This window comes from Syngnathus acus, chromosome 22, assembly GCF_901709675.1.
Source record: "Syngnathus acus chromosome 22, fSynAcu1.2, whole genome shotgun sequence".
Taxonomy (NCBI): domain Eukaryota; kingdom Metazoa; phylum Chordata; class Actinopteri; order Syngnathiformes; family Syngnathidae; genus Syngnathus; species Syngnathus acus.
Window position 1 is genome coordinate 5,808,719 of NC_051106.1, and position 19,167 is coordinate 5,827,885.

General features: G+C 42.4%; 2 protein-coding genes across 3 annotated transcripts; one reads left to right on the forward strand and one right to left on the reverse strand.

Annotated features, from left to right (window-relative positions):
- Window positions 1-42: 42 nt before the first annotated feature.
- LOC119116359 (transmembrane protein 151B) lies at window positions 43-3,866 on the reverse strand. The gene is made up of 3 exons (XM_037241673.1): window positions 3,740-3,866; window positions 3,525-3,673; window positions 43-1,705 (listed from the first exon to the last, which is right to left on the reverse strand). Exons 1-3 carry the CDS (start codon window positions 3,864-3,866, stop codon window positions 134-136), a joined length of 1,848 nt encoding a protein of 615 aa, XP_037097568.1. The 3' UTR covers window positions 43-133.
- A 379-nt stretch (window positions 3,867-4,245) lies between these two features.
- On the forward strand, window positions 4,246-13,773 carry rpap1 (RNA polymerase II associated protein 1). 2 transcript variants are annotated; one of them, XM_037242450.1, is made up of 27 exons: window positions 4,246-4,317; window positions 4,852-5,054; window positions 5,178-5,326; window positions 5,435-5,527; window positions 5,752-5,917; window positions 6,022-6,189; window positions 6,314-6,532; window positions 7,153-7,262; window positions 7,354-7,452; window positions 7,555-7,656; window positions 7,720-7,887; window positions 7,951-8,127; window positions 8,205-8,339; window positions 8,399-8,569; window positions 8,633-8,790; window positions 8,875-9,045; window positions 9,135-9,330; window positions 9,463-9,572; window positions 9,667-9,862; window positions 9,928-10,074; window positions 10,200-10,342; window positions 11,074-11,506; window positions 11,580-11,698; window positions 11,837-12,068; window positions 12,134-12,310; window positions 13,114-13,170; window positions 13,498-13,773. In XM_037242450.1, the coding sequence occupies exons 2-27, from the start codon at window positions 4,856-4,858 to the stop codon at window positions 13,651-13,653; spliced, it is 4,251 nt and encodes a 1,416-aa protein (XP_037098345.1). In that variant the 5' UTR covers window positions 4,246-4,317; window positions 4,852-4,855; the 3' UTR covers window positions 13,654-13,773. The 2 variants fall into 2 exon arrangements, with proteins under 2 accessions (XP_037098345.1, XP_037098346.1); XM_037242451.1 differs by having other exon boundaries at window positions 4,268-4,317; window positions 4,835-5,054.
- The last annotated feature ends 5,394 nt before the right edge of the window (window positions 13,774-19,167 follow it).

Genomic DNA, 19,167 nt, shown 5'->3' on the forward strand with positions numbered 1-19,167 from the left:
TATATATATATATAATAATCCGGGTCCGGATTTAAAAATTGCGTTTGCCTCAATTAACCTTCAAGTTTGGAATGATTCATTCATTGAAAGCAGTTTTCTCTAGTTCTGTATGTACATAAATTAAGTCTCTTGTTTACAGGGATGTCTCCACGCATGATGAGTCCCTTCGAATGTAACAATGCTGAGGCCCTCCTCTGCCGTCATCGCTCCCGCACCCGTCAGGTCCGTGCACGATCAGCACAGGAAAGAACCTGGCATCGCTGTAATTGGGCGGACTATCGCTGAGGGCCAGCTGGCTGGAGTCCGAGCGGCTCTGCTCATCCATGCAGCAGGGGTCCGTCATGTTGCTGCTGCGGCTCCTCCATAGCGCCACCGTGCGACGTGACCCGTACATGCGACACAACGAGAAGCGGGAAGTGGCTGAAGACAAGCGTGATCGGAAACGTGCTCCCTGGTAGGAGAAGAGAGAAGAGCAGCTGGAGCTGGTGACGGTCCTCCTCCTGGTTCTCCCGCGCCTGCCTTCCCGCCCCGTCTGACCCTGGAGGGCTCCATAGCTCTGGGTGGTGGGGCTGGTGTCCAGGAGGTAGCAGTTGGAGGATGCGGTGCAGTCGGAATTGGAGCTCATGTTGATCAGCATGGCCTCGGAGTAGCTGGGGATCACCTGGCGGTTGCAGCGGATGTGCCACTCCAACTCGGTGCTGTCCAGCGTATCAACTCTGGGAATGACGCAACTGACATTCCGATCTTCATCCAGAGGTGAGTCGCTGCTGCACGTGTAGTCTACCCCGAACAGTTTCTCAATGCGGTAATGCACGTATGCCGTGCGATACTCTATCAGCACCCTCAGGGGCCAGGAGAGCATGAAGAAAGCAGCCAACCAGAAGGCCACCTGGGAACTGTACCAGGGCATTTTATCCGGGTGCACGTAGGCGATCAAGTTATCCCTGAAGTCCACATTCTTCAGCTGCATCCCCTCCCTGGCCTCCATGTAATCATCCAAACCTTCCACTTCCGAGAAGAACCTGGCCCGCTGGTTGAGGTAATCGTTTTCCGGGCCGACCTCGGTGAAGCTGAAACATTTCGTGAACTGCAGGCGAGTCGCCGGATGTTCATCCAACCCTCCGAGGTCACGCGACACGTCTTTCATCCCGCAGCGGCCGTAGTCGAATTCGCTCTCAGCCACGTGCGTATTGACCCTCTCGTTGTACACTTGCGTGGTGGTGTAGGCGTCTCCGTTACGGTAACGGGTGACTTGGCGTGTCCGGCGTACGAAATGATAGCTGACGGCCTTCCACCATATGCACGGCTGAGCTTGCCGCATACGCGCCACCCGTTCGTACACGCTGTCCACGTCGGCTTTACACTGCCGCTCGCTGCGGGCTCGGCAATGCCAACACTCCACAATGTACAACACGTAGAGCATGAAGAGGAAGGCCAAGGGGATGTAGACGTAGCCGTCCGAGCAAGGGCTATCGTGGTAGATCATGGAGAGACCTCCAGGATGGGATCCCCTCTGTAGGGACGTGGCGAAGGAAGCCGTGAAAGTGGAAGCCAGGGCTGAATTGAAGCTGATCTTGGTGACGCGGCTGACTTGACACCAGCTGACCGCACCCAGGCAGCTGTACATGAGCAAGGAGAGCAGCAGGCAGCGCCAATGAGTTTGCCGGCACACGCAGGCACCCAAAGACTGCTTGACTGGACGCTGCTGTGGAGAGAAGTTCAGAAGCACGGTGAGAAATGGGGTCACTTAAGGCAATGAGCCTCCTAAAACATGCCAGTGATATCAGGAGTTGTAGCCGCGATGCTAATGAATGAGCACGCGCTGTAAATTGTGAAGCTTTGCCATAGCTAAGCAGAAAGTAAATCAAATGGAAGAAAGCTTAAGGGGGATTCAATTAAAGCGTGTCGTGTGAGGACTTCAATGCAGCTGAAGGACAAAATAGCTTATTAAGATGTTGTCATCTCAATTTATATAATGGCAGTACACGGACTTACAATTTCATGTTTTAATTCCAGTGAATCAGGGAAAACACTGAGTCATTATTTACTCCAGGGCAGACGAGCAAGAGAAATTGCACACATTTGCAATACTAACTAGAAGTCAAATCTTTGCAATCAGCAAGGACAATTGCCTGAAGCCAAGACACTAATATATTTAATGTATTCCAATCAATTCCATTGAGCTGGATCGTTTGGAGGTCCACAAATTAGAAAAGACAATGTTCCCATCGTGTTAGTCACTCGGTAGTTCTCTTCGGGAGATTCCCGTTTTGTCATCTTGCATTTAATGGAGTGAAAGGATTCTTTGCTGACATAAAGTCATCCATTACTGCACTGGCTTAGGCGAAGAGTCATTGTGCTGCTTCAGCCGCACTTGATTTATGGCGGAGAAAAAGACAAGGATTCAGTTGTCATGATGAACCACACGGAGGACAGACTTATTGGCAGCAGTAACAATCGTCAGTAGCACTCAATGATTTGAAGTTTGCTGCTTATTCCTCATTACTACATCCATGAATGAATTTTTATACAAGTACAGAGTGACATAATTATATTATAATTCAAAAACACCCTCCATCCAAATGGAAGAAGCACACTGAGGTATGTTAAATTAATTCATCTTGAAAATAATTCTGCGTTTAGATGATATTAGCTTGTTTGATGGCCTGGTTAACGTGTGCTAGCGAACATTGCTAATTCCTAAATACAGAATATTTAAAAAAAAAAAATGAAATCATAATATTTACTTTTATCGGAATGCTGCTCTTAGAGAGGTTTAAAAATAAATGTGAAGTACTTTACTATCTTTTCACGGCTGACTGCTAATAATAATTGGAATTTGAATACGATTTACCGTGTGGATTCAGTGGGGAATTTGCCTTGGGAATAGTTCAGGGATTGATAAATAAAAGGTTAAATGATTAAATACTAAGAGGCAATCATCATAGAGAATAATGCAAACAGAATGAAATCTAATGGGAAATAAACTTTCAGTCTGTTGTATTGTGCAAAAATAGTTTTGGGTTAATAATTGAAACATATTCTACACCGTTGTCTTCAACTCACTTCAGGACACAATGAATTATACTGGAAACGGAATTAATTATTAATTATTGCCTTAAATTATACATGACCGACAATGCTGAGGATGATGACATGAAGATTTAATTTTGCAGTAACTCCCAAGATGCCGTCATTTGAGGATTTATGATCATACTTGCCTTTTAGATAATAAACACCTCATTTTAAATATTCAGCTTTTGCAGATGTAGCAATTTTCTGTTTTGATGTGCTAATTGGACTACAGCTAAACTGTAATTTCTTCATATTATGGTTAAATCAGATCACCAAAATATTGGAAACAGCTCGACGGAATGGGACGCAGTGCAAACCACCACAACACAGCAATAAGTAGTTTCAATCAACACTGAACTGATTATCATTGCAAAATTGATCATCTTTTAGGCTTAATTGGATCTCATGAGATGATCCTGGTGGTGAACCTATGAGTGCATACCACTTACCTCACCCACATCACTCTCAACTGGAGAGTCCGCCTCCTGCGCCTCTTCCTCGGCATGATTAAGAGCGCTGGCCTCGGTATCTTCTGTTGAGTCCAGATCGGAGGAGAGCATCCTGCACTTCTTGCATGTCAGGCGGCAAGTGCACGATCAATCCGTTTTGTCGGTATGTGCAGTGGCATCCGCGTCTGCTCGCGTCTTCTTCGGACCCACTTTACTCTTGGTGGTGGTGGTGGTGCCGGTGGGTTGCAGCTGCACTGTGAGGCGGGGATCCCGTGGTGGTCCCGACCGAGGGGGGCGGGGTTGAGGGATTTCACCACAGCAGAGACAGCAAAGGTTGACCATGATGCAGTCAGCGATAACGATGATCGTGGTGTTGCGTCCCGATTTAACCCGACGCCCTCACTTCCACCAATCCCACGGCTGCACAAGAGAGGAAGTCGTGACAAAAATGTTTCTTCTGGGGAGCGTGATATTTTTCTAGCGCAAGAAAACGTCGTCCTGTATGGCCGCGCATTCATTTGGAGCTTTTATTTTGAAATTGTTATAATAAAGCTGTAAAAATGTTTGATTGTAATAATGAGCTTAAACACATGAAAAAATATTTTTTTTACACTTTCAAGCGGAGGCTGTCCTTGCGATTACCGGGTAAAACGATGTGTCATAGAATTTCATAAAGTCATAAAAAGTCACTTCCGCTTTCTGCGAGAGCTTTTATTTCGAAAGCAGATATTAATGCGTCACTTCGGTGTACATCCGGATTTTCGCTAGTCGCTGCTCGCATAGCTAAAGAAAGGTAAACATTACATCTAAGTTAAAGCGGCGTTGTTGTGTTTTTAATGTGACGGCTTGCTTTTGACAAATATAACGAAAGTCTTGTGTTTGAAGAGGTGCAATGAATTGTTCAGTTCACTTTGTCGTATTATAAAATAAACATCGCCACACGTGATAACAACAATTAGGCAAAGGGTCTTTATTCTTGGTCCTCGAGATCTGTTTTCCTAGTTGTTCTGCAGCAGGGAGACCTAAAATATCGGAAACCCCAGTGCTAATTATTTTGAAGTTGTAGTTTGTTCTTTTTGCATGATACAACTCAGAATAATAGAAGCTATCCAATTGAGTTCCCCACACAAGTGACTTGTTTGTCCAATATGTGTCTGCAGAGTTGCACCATCATTTCAGATTGATGAAGTAATTTAAGTAAAGATGTCCAAATGGAATACTCAATATCGTTTTCATCTTTAATAACCTGTTTCGTGAAGCACTTTGTGTTTTTTTCTGGATGAAAAAGGCCAGCTGAATTAAGGAAATTGCCTTTGTCCTTCTCCAGAGGGATGCTGCGACGTCCTAAGCCTGGCGGCTCTGAGACGGATCTCCTGCAGGAGCAGGAAGAGTTCCTAAAATCTGGAGCTCCGTCTGCTGCCAGCGTGCTCCGCCGCCCCGACAAGAGGCGGGGTGAGACAGGAGGAGACCCTGGGGAGGATCATGATGGTCACGATGAAGAAAGTCAGAGGGATGTGGTCACCATAGAAGGTTTGTTGTTGTTTTTTTTAATGAACCAGGAATGCATCATAATTATTTTGATCATCGATTAATCTGTTGATTACTGTTGATTAATGGGATTTTCAAAATAATTTTAATTATATTACTTCTCAGATCTCCCGGACGAGCTTCCATCTCTGACACCAGCCCCTCCTAAAAAGTCCCGCTTCAAAAACAGACATGTCACCTTTGAGGACGAGGATGCGGGAGAGACGATGGACAGACATGACACTCACATCAGTGCAGTTCTGTCCAAGATTGTTGTAAGTGTCCCTAAACCATAATTTGCCCTAAAGTCTGACATTATAACTAGTTTGCGTTTTTTCTGTGGAGTTTCATTCATAACTGTGTGATTATTACTTTCTTTGAAGGAACGAGACACCAGCTCCATTCCGATATCACTACCGGAATTTACTGGCGTGGCGTTCCCTAAAGCATGTCATCGCTCAACAAACAGCACTCAGGTAAAAATACACCAAAATAACTTTCTTTGTGGATAGAAGAAATAAACCGAATAGATGTGCTTAATAAAACTTTTATTCATCCCTGCGGGGCAGTTAACGAAACCTGTGCAGAAAACGTAGCCTTGACTTTATAGTCTTTTTCTGCTGCTATTACAAAACTAAATTTTAAATTTTGTAAGTTCTTGATTGTACGAACCCTAAATGCTGCCCATTTTGTCAATCAGGTGCCTCTGTCGGCCGTGGGTGAGAAAAAGAGCATCTTTGCTCAACAGCTTGCGGCTCAGAGACTAAAAGAGGGGAAGGCCCCATTAAAGTTTACATCTCAAGCTACATCAAAACACAAACTTCCTCCTCAGAGGCCTATGGAAATGTCTTACCACAATGGAGACAGTAAGTATTTCCTCAGTAGGTCTGGAACTTTATCACTAAGACTCTTCATATTTTTTTTTTATAGTAATATGTAATCGATAATAATGCATAATATTCTTCCTCAGCGGTGTCATCTCCAGTGTCAAGTTCAAGACTGGTGTCTGGAGACGGACTCGGGTGTCCCAATAGGTCAGAGGAGAGCAAGAGGATCCACAGGGAGAACCAGGAGAAGATCCTGGCAATGTCGCAGTCTGAGATACAAGAGGAGCAGGAGAGGCTCCTATCACAGCTTGGTAGGCTTTTTGCATCCGTCGCCGGTGTGACCTGACATGATATTAAATGAAGCCGGTGCACAAAGGCTTTTGTTGTTCTATTATGTTGGTCCACTCTTTCAAAACAATTATTTCTGCATGCCAGATCCGACGCTGGTGGAGTTTGTTCGATCTCGGAGAGCTGCGACCGCCCCGGCTTCTTCCTTCTCACGCGAACACCCCGAGGGCAAAAGCAGCGAGGGAAGTGTTCATCTCAGTTCAGACTCCACCAGTGGTGCTGCGCCCTCTGCAAAACCCAAAGATGTGGAGATGGAAGAGGAAGAGGAGGAAGAAGAGGAACTGTCGCCCCGATCTGCTGTGATCGGTATGATGATTTTTAAAAGGGAACCTTCTCATTGCCTTTTCTCTGTTTTTTTTGTCTGGTCGAGATCCAAATGAACCAAATGCACTCCACCTATATTAACGTTGCACTTCACTTTGTAAACGTTGCTGAGCTTGAGAAATCCTTTTAATTAGTCTAAATTCTTCGAGCTCCAGATGAGACATTGGACTTTGTCCCACTCTGTCAAGAAGATGCATTCAATTAAATGCCTGCCAACTTTATCCATCTTTATCCCTGACATTGTCCGTTCCATAAATTGCTTCAAAGATGTGGACGTAGCTGCTGTCAAGTGACTTAATTGATTCTGTGGCCGTCCAATGTAGGGAATTTTTTTGCTACTGCGACTTCCCACATTATTTTGCCGCATGGCCGAATTCCATGCAAAAAGCTAAGCACTGGCTTTACTTTGTTTGATTAGCAGGAAAGTCACTCTCCTGACTACTTTGCGGTTAATCTTAGATCTGATGAAAGTGTTCCTCGTGGATCACATGAAGACGTACTTGCAGTGGTTTTCAATTGAACAATTCTTCTTTGGTGAGAAGGACAATGGAAAATCAGCTATAATTAATAAAGTGTCTGATAATGTTTTGGTGTGGGAGTAGATCTGCCAGTGAAGCCTCAGAAGGACTGGGTACATATGGATAAACTGGAACCAGAGAAGCTGGAGTGGATTGGGGACCTTCCTGCACCCAGAAAAACTGGAACCAAACAGGTGAGAAGAGCAACTATTAAATATTTGAATTAACTCAACATGAACACTACGATAACTTGAGAAAACACATCACATATTCTTTTTTTTTTAGGCCATGCAGGCCCGTTTTGATTTTAACGGAAATCTAATTCCTCCCACGGAAGATTTGCCCACCCACCTGGGCTTGCACCACCATGGAGATGAGCCTGAGGTATCCAAGCGATACAGCTTCTTATAATTTAGTGTGCATAACATTATATATTCAAAATTGGGTGGATCTTGCTGCTTAATTCAAATCCCCCCCTTCCACCAGCGTGCGGGTTACTCCCTCCAGGAGCTTTTCCTTCTGTCGCGCAGTCAACTCATCCAACAGCGGAGTTTGGCTCTCAGCACCCTCCGCAATATTCTTTCAAAGGTACACAAACTCTCTCAAACATGTCAACGATACGCATGACTCGTGTATCTCCACGGCTCACAGGCTCAGGCCGGGGACTACCGCTCAACCCTGAAAGGCAGCGTGTTGTCCACTCTGCTCGACGCCGGCTTGCTCTTCCTGCTTCGCTTTGCGCTTGATGATAACGTGGAGGCAGTGATGGCCGCCGCCGTGCACGCACTCCGAGCACTTTTGGTGTGCACAGAAGATGAAGTAAGACGAAAGTACTCGAAATGGAATTTTTCGAAACAAACATTGATGTAAAATATTTCAAAGGAGTGTTTGGACCTCACTTTCCACTGGTTCCGTGGGCTGGCCGCCTTCCCCCTGCTGCCATCGCAGGAGGAAGAAGAGGAAGATGATGAAGGGCTGGATGAAATTTTAAAAGAGACTGCCAAGGAGAGGGAGGAGAGGAAGCCTGATCATGACGTGGCGAGGCAGGATGTTGTCAAGGTGATTTTTAGCGCCGTCAAAACTTACCAAATAATTGCTTGTTAAACAGTTTAATGAGGAAATGCGTTTTGTTTCAGGGGCTCCTGAGAATGAAACTTCTCCCCAGATTACGTTACATCCTTGAAGTTGTCCGACCCTCCCCCCGGGTTGTTCATGACATTCTGGAGATCCTGACCCGTATCGCCAGACACTCTTCGTCATCTGCCACTCAGGTAGATATCAGCTCATTGATTTTTTTTCCCCAGTTATTGCAGTCTTGTTGTTCTCTCAGGTGTTGGACTGTCCTCGCATGATGGAGACGGTGATGTCAGAGTTTCTTCCCATTTCCTGGACCGTGCCTTCTAATTCCTTCCCTCAATCTGTTTATGGGCTCCCCCTTGCTTCTGCCATGAAGCTCTTAAGAGTTTTGGCTACTTCTGGCAGACATGCATGCGCCAGACTGGTAAGTGTTATTTGTAAGCTCACATTGCTTCTATTTAGCGTGCATCACTAATTGTTCTTCTAGTTGAACTCTGCGGGTGTGAGGGAGCGTCTGTGTCGTCTGCTCAGTGCTGAGCCCAGTGAGATCCTTTTAGAGCCACGCAAGGCTCTTGGGATCACCGCAGAAGCTTACAGGATGTGGGCTGTGGCAGCCGGCTATGGCCAAGCCTGCGACTTGTACATGTATGTAACAGTATGAATATTTGCAAGACATTTGTACTTGAATGCCAAAACATCTCATCAGATGTGATTGATGCCGTTCCACAGAGATTTGTATCCAGCTTTACTGACGGCGTTGCAGTCTGTTTGTACAACACTGGCTCGCTGTTGCCATCTGTTGCATCTGCAGCTCGAGAGGGTCTTGGCTCTGCTCACTCTGCTCACTCAGGTGACACATACTGCCGGTTGCCACCAGGAACTGCAGGCTGGCATGGTCAGGTAAAAAAAATGGATTGAATTTGATTTAGTTTTAAGTTGGATGTGATTGATGAAACTGGCTGAATCATGGTCTTTGTTTTCTTTTCAAGTTCTTCAGGCGATGAATGTCCTCCTCCCCCTCCGGTGACATGGGGGCATGTCACAGGCTTGCCAGCACCACTTATGGGCCATTTAAAGAGTTTTGTAAAAGGTCTCGATAATCCAGTACAGAGAGACATCAGTCTGGCACTGATTCCAGTTTACTTGATCTACTTTGAGGCCTTCTACCATCAGCTCTCCAAACAGGTTCTTCTCATTTTCTACTGTTATTCCATCCATTGTCTTCTACCTTAGAAGAAATTCAAATGCAATCATCTGGTCCTTCAACCACTGTGGAATTCAGATCAAACTCTAAATATGTGTTTTGTTTTTCCTCAGAACTGTTTCAAGCCAGTGGAAGGTCTTCAAGAACTAGAGCAGCTGGCTTCTGAGGTTCTTCTTCCCCTAATGTCCCACAGTGTTGTGCAAGACCTGATAAAGAACCTGAAGTATGTTTCATTTGTTGTCAAGCCCCTTATGTCAAAATCGTGACTATTCTCCTCGTTATCTTGAAAAACAAATTCTCACTATTTTTGTTCCCAGGTCATCTTCAGTCGTATGCAGTGTCCTTCCTGCTCATGTGGATCTGGACACCTCTCCCAGCCTGCCTGGTTTGGCCTGCTCAGGATGGAGGGACCGTCCAGGCTTGATGTCTCACTCCTCTCCCTTCCCTCTCCTCACAAGCCTCACGCTCCTCTTGGATACTATCACCGGCATCCACAAAGGTCTCACCTGCAAGGTAAGTCATGTTGTTCTTGAGCTCTTAAAGTCAAGCTCGATTTGATTGTAATGTATCTCTTGTAGTTCACTAGCTTCCTTGTGTCGGAGCCTGTCATTGGTTACCTGCAAACTGTCAGTCAGGCCACACCCACACTGTCTCATACCTGGTCCTGGCTCCTCCGTCATGAGCACCATCTCATCTTCCTGTTGCTGCGCTTGGCATATAGATCGGTAGGTTCAAACTCTTAATTTTTATTCTTAAACTAAAAATCTCTTATGATATACATTTGTGTCGGTCAGGTTCACTGGACATTATTTCTGTTATGTCATCATTAAGCATTTTGTTTCAATCTCAGGTTTCGATTGAGCCACAAGTGGCAAAGCACGCCCAGCTCTACCACAAGGTGGCGCTCGTTCTTCTCCCATGGTTATTGCCTGGAAGCGAGCACCTTGCTCATAACTTGCTCGCCACCATGGTTTTCAGCAAGGACTTCATACCGTGAGTTTCTAAAACGTTTGACTGCCAATTTTGTGCACTAGCAACCAAAACAGCTGTGGACATATTAGTCACATAATGCTTGCTTTGTGAAAATACTTACTTGCAAAATGCAGCCCATTATTATAATGTCATTTTACAAATTAGATCAATCTGTTTTGAATTTCATCAAAGCAGCAGAGAACACATTAAAAAAGAAAAACGTGATGAACCACGCTTTTTATTTGAGTGCAGCTCGACACTGGTGGAAAATCGTGAATTTGGCAGTTTTTATTATTTGACTAATTTTGACAGAATGCTTAATATGACGCTTTACAAATATGAGCTTTAAACAATCTGTTCCTATGCTTTATCAGCCTTAAGTTTCTTATGACAAGTTTCACTTGTTTACAGCACTAGCAAATACCTTTAAACCTCTCACATGGTTTTTATATCATCAAAACATTGTCGTGATCCAACTCTACCACCAAAATAATGGCAAGCGTCCAAAGCAAAATCAAATTAGTGAATCTGTTCTCATAATTCCTCTCCCATGACTTATCTTATGACCTCTCGGGTGAATGTGATCGTGAATGGTCGTAGAAGTTTACATAGAGCTTTCATAGCACCTATATTAATGTAATTAGGCTTGTTATAATAATTATTATATCAACTTATTTTTTTGATAAATAAAATAATCACAATAGCTTTTTACATTTGATAAATTATCATTTTATTTGTCTTTTTTTTTTTAGGGAGGGTCACAGTGGTGGTCCGGAGGCCATTGAGTTGGGGGAACTGCAGCTTCAAGAGGAAGCGAGCCATCCCAACTCTCCTTCGCTCCAAATCGTGGGAGCTCTTTTACGAGAAGCCTGCGCCAACCTTCCCTCCATTCGTGGCTGCTTCCTCACACACCTGGCCCACCTGGAATCATCCGTGCTGGTCTCGCAGGATGCTCTCTTTGGCCGCAACCCCTGGATCAAATCCCACCTCCTACCAGAACTCAGCGGGCCAACCCTGCCGTCAGACTGGCCTTTTCTTCCTCTTGTCAGCCTGTATGAGAAAACCGGGGTGTCAGGTGGTGGAGGGCTATCGGTGGAGGAGCTTCCCCAGGGGGCTCTGCTGGCAGTCACCCAATGTCTTCAGTGGTTACTGGTGCTGGAAGTCTGGCGGGAGGAAGCCCTTAAGGTGCATTGACCTCTTCGAGTTACTCTAGTTAAGGAGACCATCTTCCTAAAAACCTGAATTTGATATCCTATAGGTGATCCTCCCTGTTTCAAAGCTGGCCCGGCTGTCCTGTGTGTTCCTGTGTTCCAGCGATTTGTTCCTGGAGAAACCAGTTCAAAAACTGACTTGGGGTCTGTTTCGGCTACTATCAAGGTTTGAGTCAAAGTCCTGTGATATCATTTTTGATTAGCATTAATTATTGAATATTATTTTTTTTTTTATCTCCACTAAGCACTTGTTACTTACTCTTCAGTGACAATGATCTTGTTCACTCACTTTTTCTGCATGCAGGCCTTCAAGACTGGAATGTTTAGACCTCAGCATCCCCCCTCCAGGTCTGGCCTCCTTCCAAGATTTGTATCGTGCCCTCTTGGCTCAGTACGAGGCCGTGTCGTTTGGGGACCGCCTCTTCGGCTGCTGGATTCTCTTGCCCCTGCAGAGGAAGTACAGCGCCACCATGAGGTTGGCCGTGTTTGGGGAGCACGTGGGCATCTTGAGGTCATTGGGTGTGACTTTGGAACAGGTGAGCAGCCATTTTGATTATTGAGTGTTTCTTTCAATAACATCCTTGTGCCTCTTTAATGGAAGCTTGCCATCCCCATGGAGAGGTTCACATCTCCCCCTGAAGACTCCCTCCCTCTGGTACGACTCTACTTTCGCTCTCTTGTCACCGGGAGTGCGAAGCCTTCCTGGTGTCCCTTCCTGTACGTGGTGGCTCTGGCTCATGTCAACGCTTTTGTCTTCTCACAGGATGCTGCAGCGCAGGTATGTTTATTTCATGTGAAGGAAATTGCCTCCTACTGATGTGGAAGGGGTAACTTTAAGCATTTTTTTTTAAATTAAAAACACTTAAAAAAAGATATTTGGGGTTGGGGGCTGGAACGAATAAAATGGATTTGTTTGTTCATATATATATATTTCAATTTTATTTTATTTATTTTTTTACATAAGGCTTGTCGTGAATTGCAAAAATCTGCAAGTTTTTGACGCCACGTCAAAAAAGGTTTGCGTATAAATGCCGTACTACAAGATGGTGGCAAAGCACTACTTACCCTCTTCAACATACTTCCTTGACTCCAAGATGGCTCCAGATGGTACTACAGCAATACTCTTATTGCTTCAGTCTGAACGCAAATCAGCAACTGAGAGCAAAAGATTAATCATGGCTACGACATATCACTAGATTAGCATGCGTCTTTACGTCGCAACAATTCACAGCACCAAAAGGCAGAATAAATGACCAGGATTCTATTTAAGGTAAGCCGTTTTAAATTTTAAAAGAACTTTAAGTTCAAAGCGGAAGGTTCGTCCGACCAGAACTTTTGGTGATGCATTTTTTGACTGGTGCGACTTATACTCTGGAGCAATTTACAGTCTAAAAAAAAATAGCTATAGCGGTCAGTTATGGTTTCTGTTTTTAATTTTGATAACTAGGTTCCACACATCACTCATTGTGCTTTGCTTGTAAATTACATTTTCGTTATGAGCTACCACCATTCATGCATGAAGCTGGCTAGTTTTTAGAACCACAGGCCCCTTTTGATCTTATTTCCCTTCATCCTTTCCAGGAGCTTGAAGCGGCACGACACAGCATGCTGAAAAGAATTTACTACATGACGGATGAGGTACTTCTTTCTTCTGCCTATAATCACATTTTTTCAAACTCCTCTTTACTTGCACACCCGCTGAGAGGTTTTAGTGACCGTGAGCAACTCTCTCGTTTGCTCTCGCAGGCTTTCTCAACTATGATTAAACCTCGGATGAATGCTTTCATTTCTTTCTTTTTTTAATTTTGCTAGCCGCTGTCAGTGTTTGGAGAAATAGATGTAATCTGGATGGGCTAAATTAGGTCTTTGCGTAAATGAACAAAAATTTTGGAGGTCTATTTGCTGTCAATGTTAAAGTGCTTGATTTGTTTTTCCCACTTCTAATATTTTGATCTCAATACGCAGGTGTTAAAGAAGCACATGTTGCTGTTCCGGATGCCCAAACAGAACTCTCAGTTGGGCTTCGAAATGTACGATCACTTACCTCCTACAAGAGCAAAGCATTTGGAGAACGTCGTGGGCCTGCACAATGGCGGCAGCTGTCAAACGGAGAACAGGTGAAGGGGAGAACAATGTCACCATAAGACATTTAATGACATGAACAATTAAATTTTTCAGTATTTCAGTGAAAAATTGTATTTGATCGCAGGATTGTACACTCTATTAAACACTTGACAATAATGGATGACTCTTGGTCATGTGATTCAGGAGATTTTGGTTTTGTAGGGTTGTCACGTTTTTGTTTAGTATATGGAATTTGATGAATACACTGTGGATTTATGTTTTTGGGAATGGGAAGTAATACCACTCAAACTGATGTTCTTAACTAACAAGAATTCAAGCCAAGCATGCGAACCAGATGGCAGCCGGTCAAGTCATCAGATTTATAAAATGCCCATGAGGGGTGGATTTTTTTATTCCCCCCCCACGTATACTCACTCACCCTTGCTTGGGTCTGTTTTTCAACCCATCATGGTAGAAGTCCAACTCTTTTGTAACCTATAAAACATTTAATAATGAGGTTACCCAACGTTTAAATTACTTGCCAGACAACGCGATGAAATTCCCATGAAGCGCATTTAAGCACGCAAAACTCGCCGTCGTCTTTTTGCCTACTTTCAAAGAGAAACGCAGACTAAATGGACTAAACGAATGTCACCAGTTTCTAATGCCATACGACACTGGTGTGATTTAGTAAAACTGATTGAATTACACGGAGGACATGGTGTCTCACGATGCCTTCGCTAACAAAGAGTGCCTTTAGACTTTTTTTGCTTCATGCAGACTGAAAACCACCAGAGGCTACAAATGCAAATAGGCCTCCAAGAAGTCTTCTTGTTAGATCAACTCTATATTCATAAAAACTCACAATTTCCATTCTATTGAATTTGGCATTCATTTAAGAGTTTAAGTATTGCGCAACAGTAGATTAGACTAAAAGTGTTAGAGAAGAAAATGTAGGAATTTGTACTTTCATGTACATGTGTTAAAAAGTATTTTACGCTGGAGGTTCAAAGCCAGTAAAAAAAACACACCAGACTGAAATGCAAAATATTAACCCAAAAAGAAAAGAAAAACCACACCAAAAGCTTTTTTTGTGGAGAAATCCCATAAAAAACATCGCTGCCACTGTTTTGATTTTTTTTGCTTTTGCCACTCTCATGTCAAAGTCAAAGTCTGCTTTATTGTCAATTTCTTCACATGCCAAGACACACAAAGAGATCGAAATAACGTTCCCACTATCCCACGGTGACAAGACATAGTACACAATATACATACAAGTAAACAACACACACAAAATAAAAACAAGAAGGCACAAACAATGAGTAAATAAGAGTGATGAATAAATAATAAATAAACAACACAATAAATAAGAGGAGCAAAAATGGAGTAAGTGTGCATACAGCAGACAGTCAGAATATAGCGCAAAAGTACAGTCCGCTGCCTCGCTCATCCTTTGTAGTTGGGTCAAAATTAAAAATTTAACACTGAGTTAATGATGGCCCTGCCTCTGAGATGCGTTTAATGACGTGTCCCGGCATGAAAGCGAACGCGGAGCATTCGCCGCCATGACTTTTTTCAAAGGCTCCAATGTGAAGCTCATTTGATTTATTTTTGTTGCACAAAATCCACATGGGAATTCCTACACTCGTGTATTTTTCTAACTTTGTGGATGAAAACGTTTTAAAAATGCTAACAGATGGAGTAGAGAATAGCTACAGCAAATAAAAAGTCAGATGTGTATTTTCGGCTTTCATTAATGATGCGGTGCAATCCGGAATTCCTTCATGTGTAAAAAAAAAAGTTTGTAAAGTTGCATGAATCAAGTGCAACACGCGTCTCGCCCTTGGCAGGATTTGCAATGACTGAATTTGAATAGAATGTGTGTCTTTTTTAAGGTTACTATCATCGCTGATCAGATTTTCTGAATGTGTTTTCCTTGAAATTCAAAAGGTAACCTTTAAAATCACGTGACTTTATTATTGATTTTTTTAATGGGTATAAATTCACATGCGCTCTAATTAATCGGTGTCAACAGATTGATCTCATCTAATGCTGCCCTTATTGTAGGTTAATGGCTAATGGTAGCACTTAATTACCACTTAGGTTGAATTTTATCGGCGTGGACTTGGATGTGCTTTTAAAACTGACAAAGTCACGAGTTGGCTTATTTGACTCGTGGTTATTCTGAACATAGTCAAATCTGTAGTTACAAAAAGGGTGCGCACATTTATTATTTGAGTTATATTGGTCATAATCAAATATCTGAAGTGGTTTGACTTGGGGTCATTTTTTTTCGTATCGTACCACAAAAACTTTGTGTTTGAACAAGGGTGTGTAAACTTTTTATATCCGCTATAAGTTGGTAGTGCGTTTTTTTTTTTTTTTAATGATTGTAGCATGTGCAACTACGCAATTGAGTGACAACAAAACTTACGTCAGTGTTCTAATTTTTTTTCCCCAACAGAAAATGTTTTTGCTCGCGATGCCCTCAAACACAAAAGCTTTTTTGTCTGAATCATTTGATCGGGCATTTGTTCATGTTCGCTTTGTTTCCTGCCTTGTTTCATGAATCCAAATATATATACAGTATGTCGTGAATGTGTGCTGTGTGCTCCAATATTGCTCCACTCGTGATTCCACCTTATCTCAATTCTATATCAAGGCACTTTGCTTCACAGTTATAACGTTGAATCCAACCTCTGACCTTTCTGTTTGGAGTTTGCATGTCCTCTTTGTGCTTTTTTTTTTTTTTTCCCGTCCTCCAGCTCTATTACACATTCCAAAAAAAGTCCATCTTGGGTTAATTGAAGACTTCTAAATCACAAAAATCAAAGTCAAAGCCCCGGAGGCCAGATCAATTCATGTAGCCCAGTAATTGATGCTTAAATTTATTTAGCTGAATGGATTTGTTCTTTTCAATTTGCAGCAGAACATCTAAACCAAAACAGATTTTTTTTTTTCTTCCTTATACGACTAGCAATTCTCGCCCAATCAAATCCCTTTTTCATGACGTGAGCAACAGTATTGATTGATGGCGACAAGCAGCGATCGGAATTATTAGCCACAGCGTTGTTAGAATCTGCTTCTGTTAGAAAGAGCAAATCAACTTGTTTTTGTTCTGGACAGAACTGTCACATGAAAACACTAAATATGAACGATAACATTTTACTGGAAACCAAACACGATCTGCTCTTGGAAGCTAATCAATTACCGATGTGTTTTTTTTGCATGTGTGTGTGTTTTTTCCAATGGGAAATAGAAATGATCAATAGGGTGACCCTGATTAAAGTTTTTTTCACAATGCATTAGCAATAATGAACAGCTTGAAGTTGGGCTTGTTTGTTTTAAACAAAACCGCAATTGATAATATTGAATTAGATGTGGTTTGGCAGGACTCGCTATTCAGCATTAGTTAAGGCAAAGTTCTAAAGTCAGGCTCCATGATTAACAAAATGATTGTCAGCGGCTTGTCCATTCGTTCAGCTATTGTCTGATCACAATGGGCAGTCATTATCCGACTCTTCATGTTAAAATGTCAGAAATGATTTATGTACAGAAATAAATGCAAGCTATCGTTAAAATTTTGAGTTGAACTTTTTTTTTTTTTTTTTTAAACGCACTGCTGTTATTAAGAATATAACAGATAATTCCTCAAAACACTTATAGCACAGCAAATGTCAGTAAGTGGGAGTTCATCAAGGTCACGGTACAAACATAGTCTTTCCTGCCTGTGCAAGCACGCAAGCGACAGACTTGTGAGCAACACTCAATAATTACCGAGCGCGGAAACAAAGGAAACATTTCGTCCCTCTCTTTCTCCTCCGTCTCAACTGCACCATTTCAGAATAAAGATTCACTCTACGTCTCAGAGGTGATATGCCGGAAGGAAAGCAACAAAAACCAAAAAAAAACGCCTATTATCGTGATCATTCAGGCCTTTGTGGTCCCTAAAGTTACTTTGATGTGTTTTCCGCGGCTGCTTTTTAATGTCCAACATTAAAACAAGAATCAATAAAACACATTAAAAGAGAAGTGACCTGCTTAGTTGATACAAACAACGCATTTAATGAAAACTAGATGCCGGATGCCTTTTATCATGAGAGCACCGTAAAATTAACACGTTTCATAATATTTGACGAAATCTGGTGTGGATTAATTTGACCGGCCCACGCTGACTCATGACCATCAACCCAAGAATGGACATTTGGGATGAATTAGAAGACAGACTGAAAGCCAGACATTCTTGTCATTTTGTGACCTTGAATGTGCTCATGGAAGAATGATCCAAAATACACTTCTTCCAATTCTACCTAAAGTGTTTGATAATCGGCAAAATAATTTTAACGCGATTCAGGAATGGAAATATTGCTTTCTCTAATTTTATTCAGGCAAATTATGAGAAAAGTGCGACTTTTATAGTCGGAGAACTTTTATGACGTTAGCGTGATCATTGACTCACGTTTTTGTTGACTCGATTGTTCCCCGCTGCCATCTTAATGAGAAGTTTATAACTCCCCTCACGTCCTTTGCTTCATTATGTGCTTCCTTTCCTCTTCCTTAATTATCCTTCATCTTCACATCGATGCATTCCCTCGTATTACTCAGCCGCCGTATTTGGAAGTTACTCAGAGGACTGCTAAAGTGAACGTTGCACTAGAGGACATTTACGAACACAAGTTGTTCCGCGGGGACAGAATACTAAAATAAAGTCTGAATAAGCCGGTTACGATTGCAGGAGTGGATGAACAAATAATGTATTCAAACTTAGCATTCTATGGCGTAATCTGCAGTTCCCTGTAGATGGCGCTGTTTCTCTGTAGTATAGAACATATTTACGTATATTTAATACACGCCACTACCACTGATTCATTCGTCATTATTTATTCATCTGACAATGTTTCAGGTAGTGTAGTCCCGGCCGGTGCTTGAAAGTGGCTTTGGATCTTCACCCAGCCTAGCAAACCGTGTAATGGACCGAGAAGCTTTGTGTGGGGGCAATTTAATTTATCGTTTTATACAATGAGTGAAAATATTTTCAGAAATGCGCAAATACCAACAGACTGACTTTTGTTGAGCAAGTAGTTGTGTAAAACCAATTAAGTAATTTTTCATGTTCTTTTTAATACAAAGCAACGATTCATTGGTTAAACAAATAAGAATAGACAAAGTAATGGCGTTGTAGAACAAATTTGCTTAGTGTGTCTGTCTAACTTCCTCTTCCAGCTGGTTTAGTTATGTGACTGTTAGAAAGAATCAAGAATCAAAAGAAGCATTTATAAAATGAGATTCCTAAGAATACTTTATTGATATTTCTTTTTTTCACCTTGGAATTTATGGATTATTTTTACTTGTTTATTTGTAAGGTTGTGAAACTCAATGCACAGCACTGGGAAAAAAAATCAACTAGACTAAACTTGACCTATATTGGACCTAAGTATAGAATATTTCAATACAAAATAACAACATTTGATTCCATCTTTGTCCTCTGTGCTTTGCGTTGATTGCAGATTGTTTTGCACGCGCCTTTTGAATGTGCACAAGTGGCACAACCATTACGACAGCAGGGTTTGC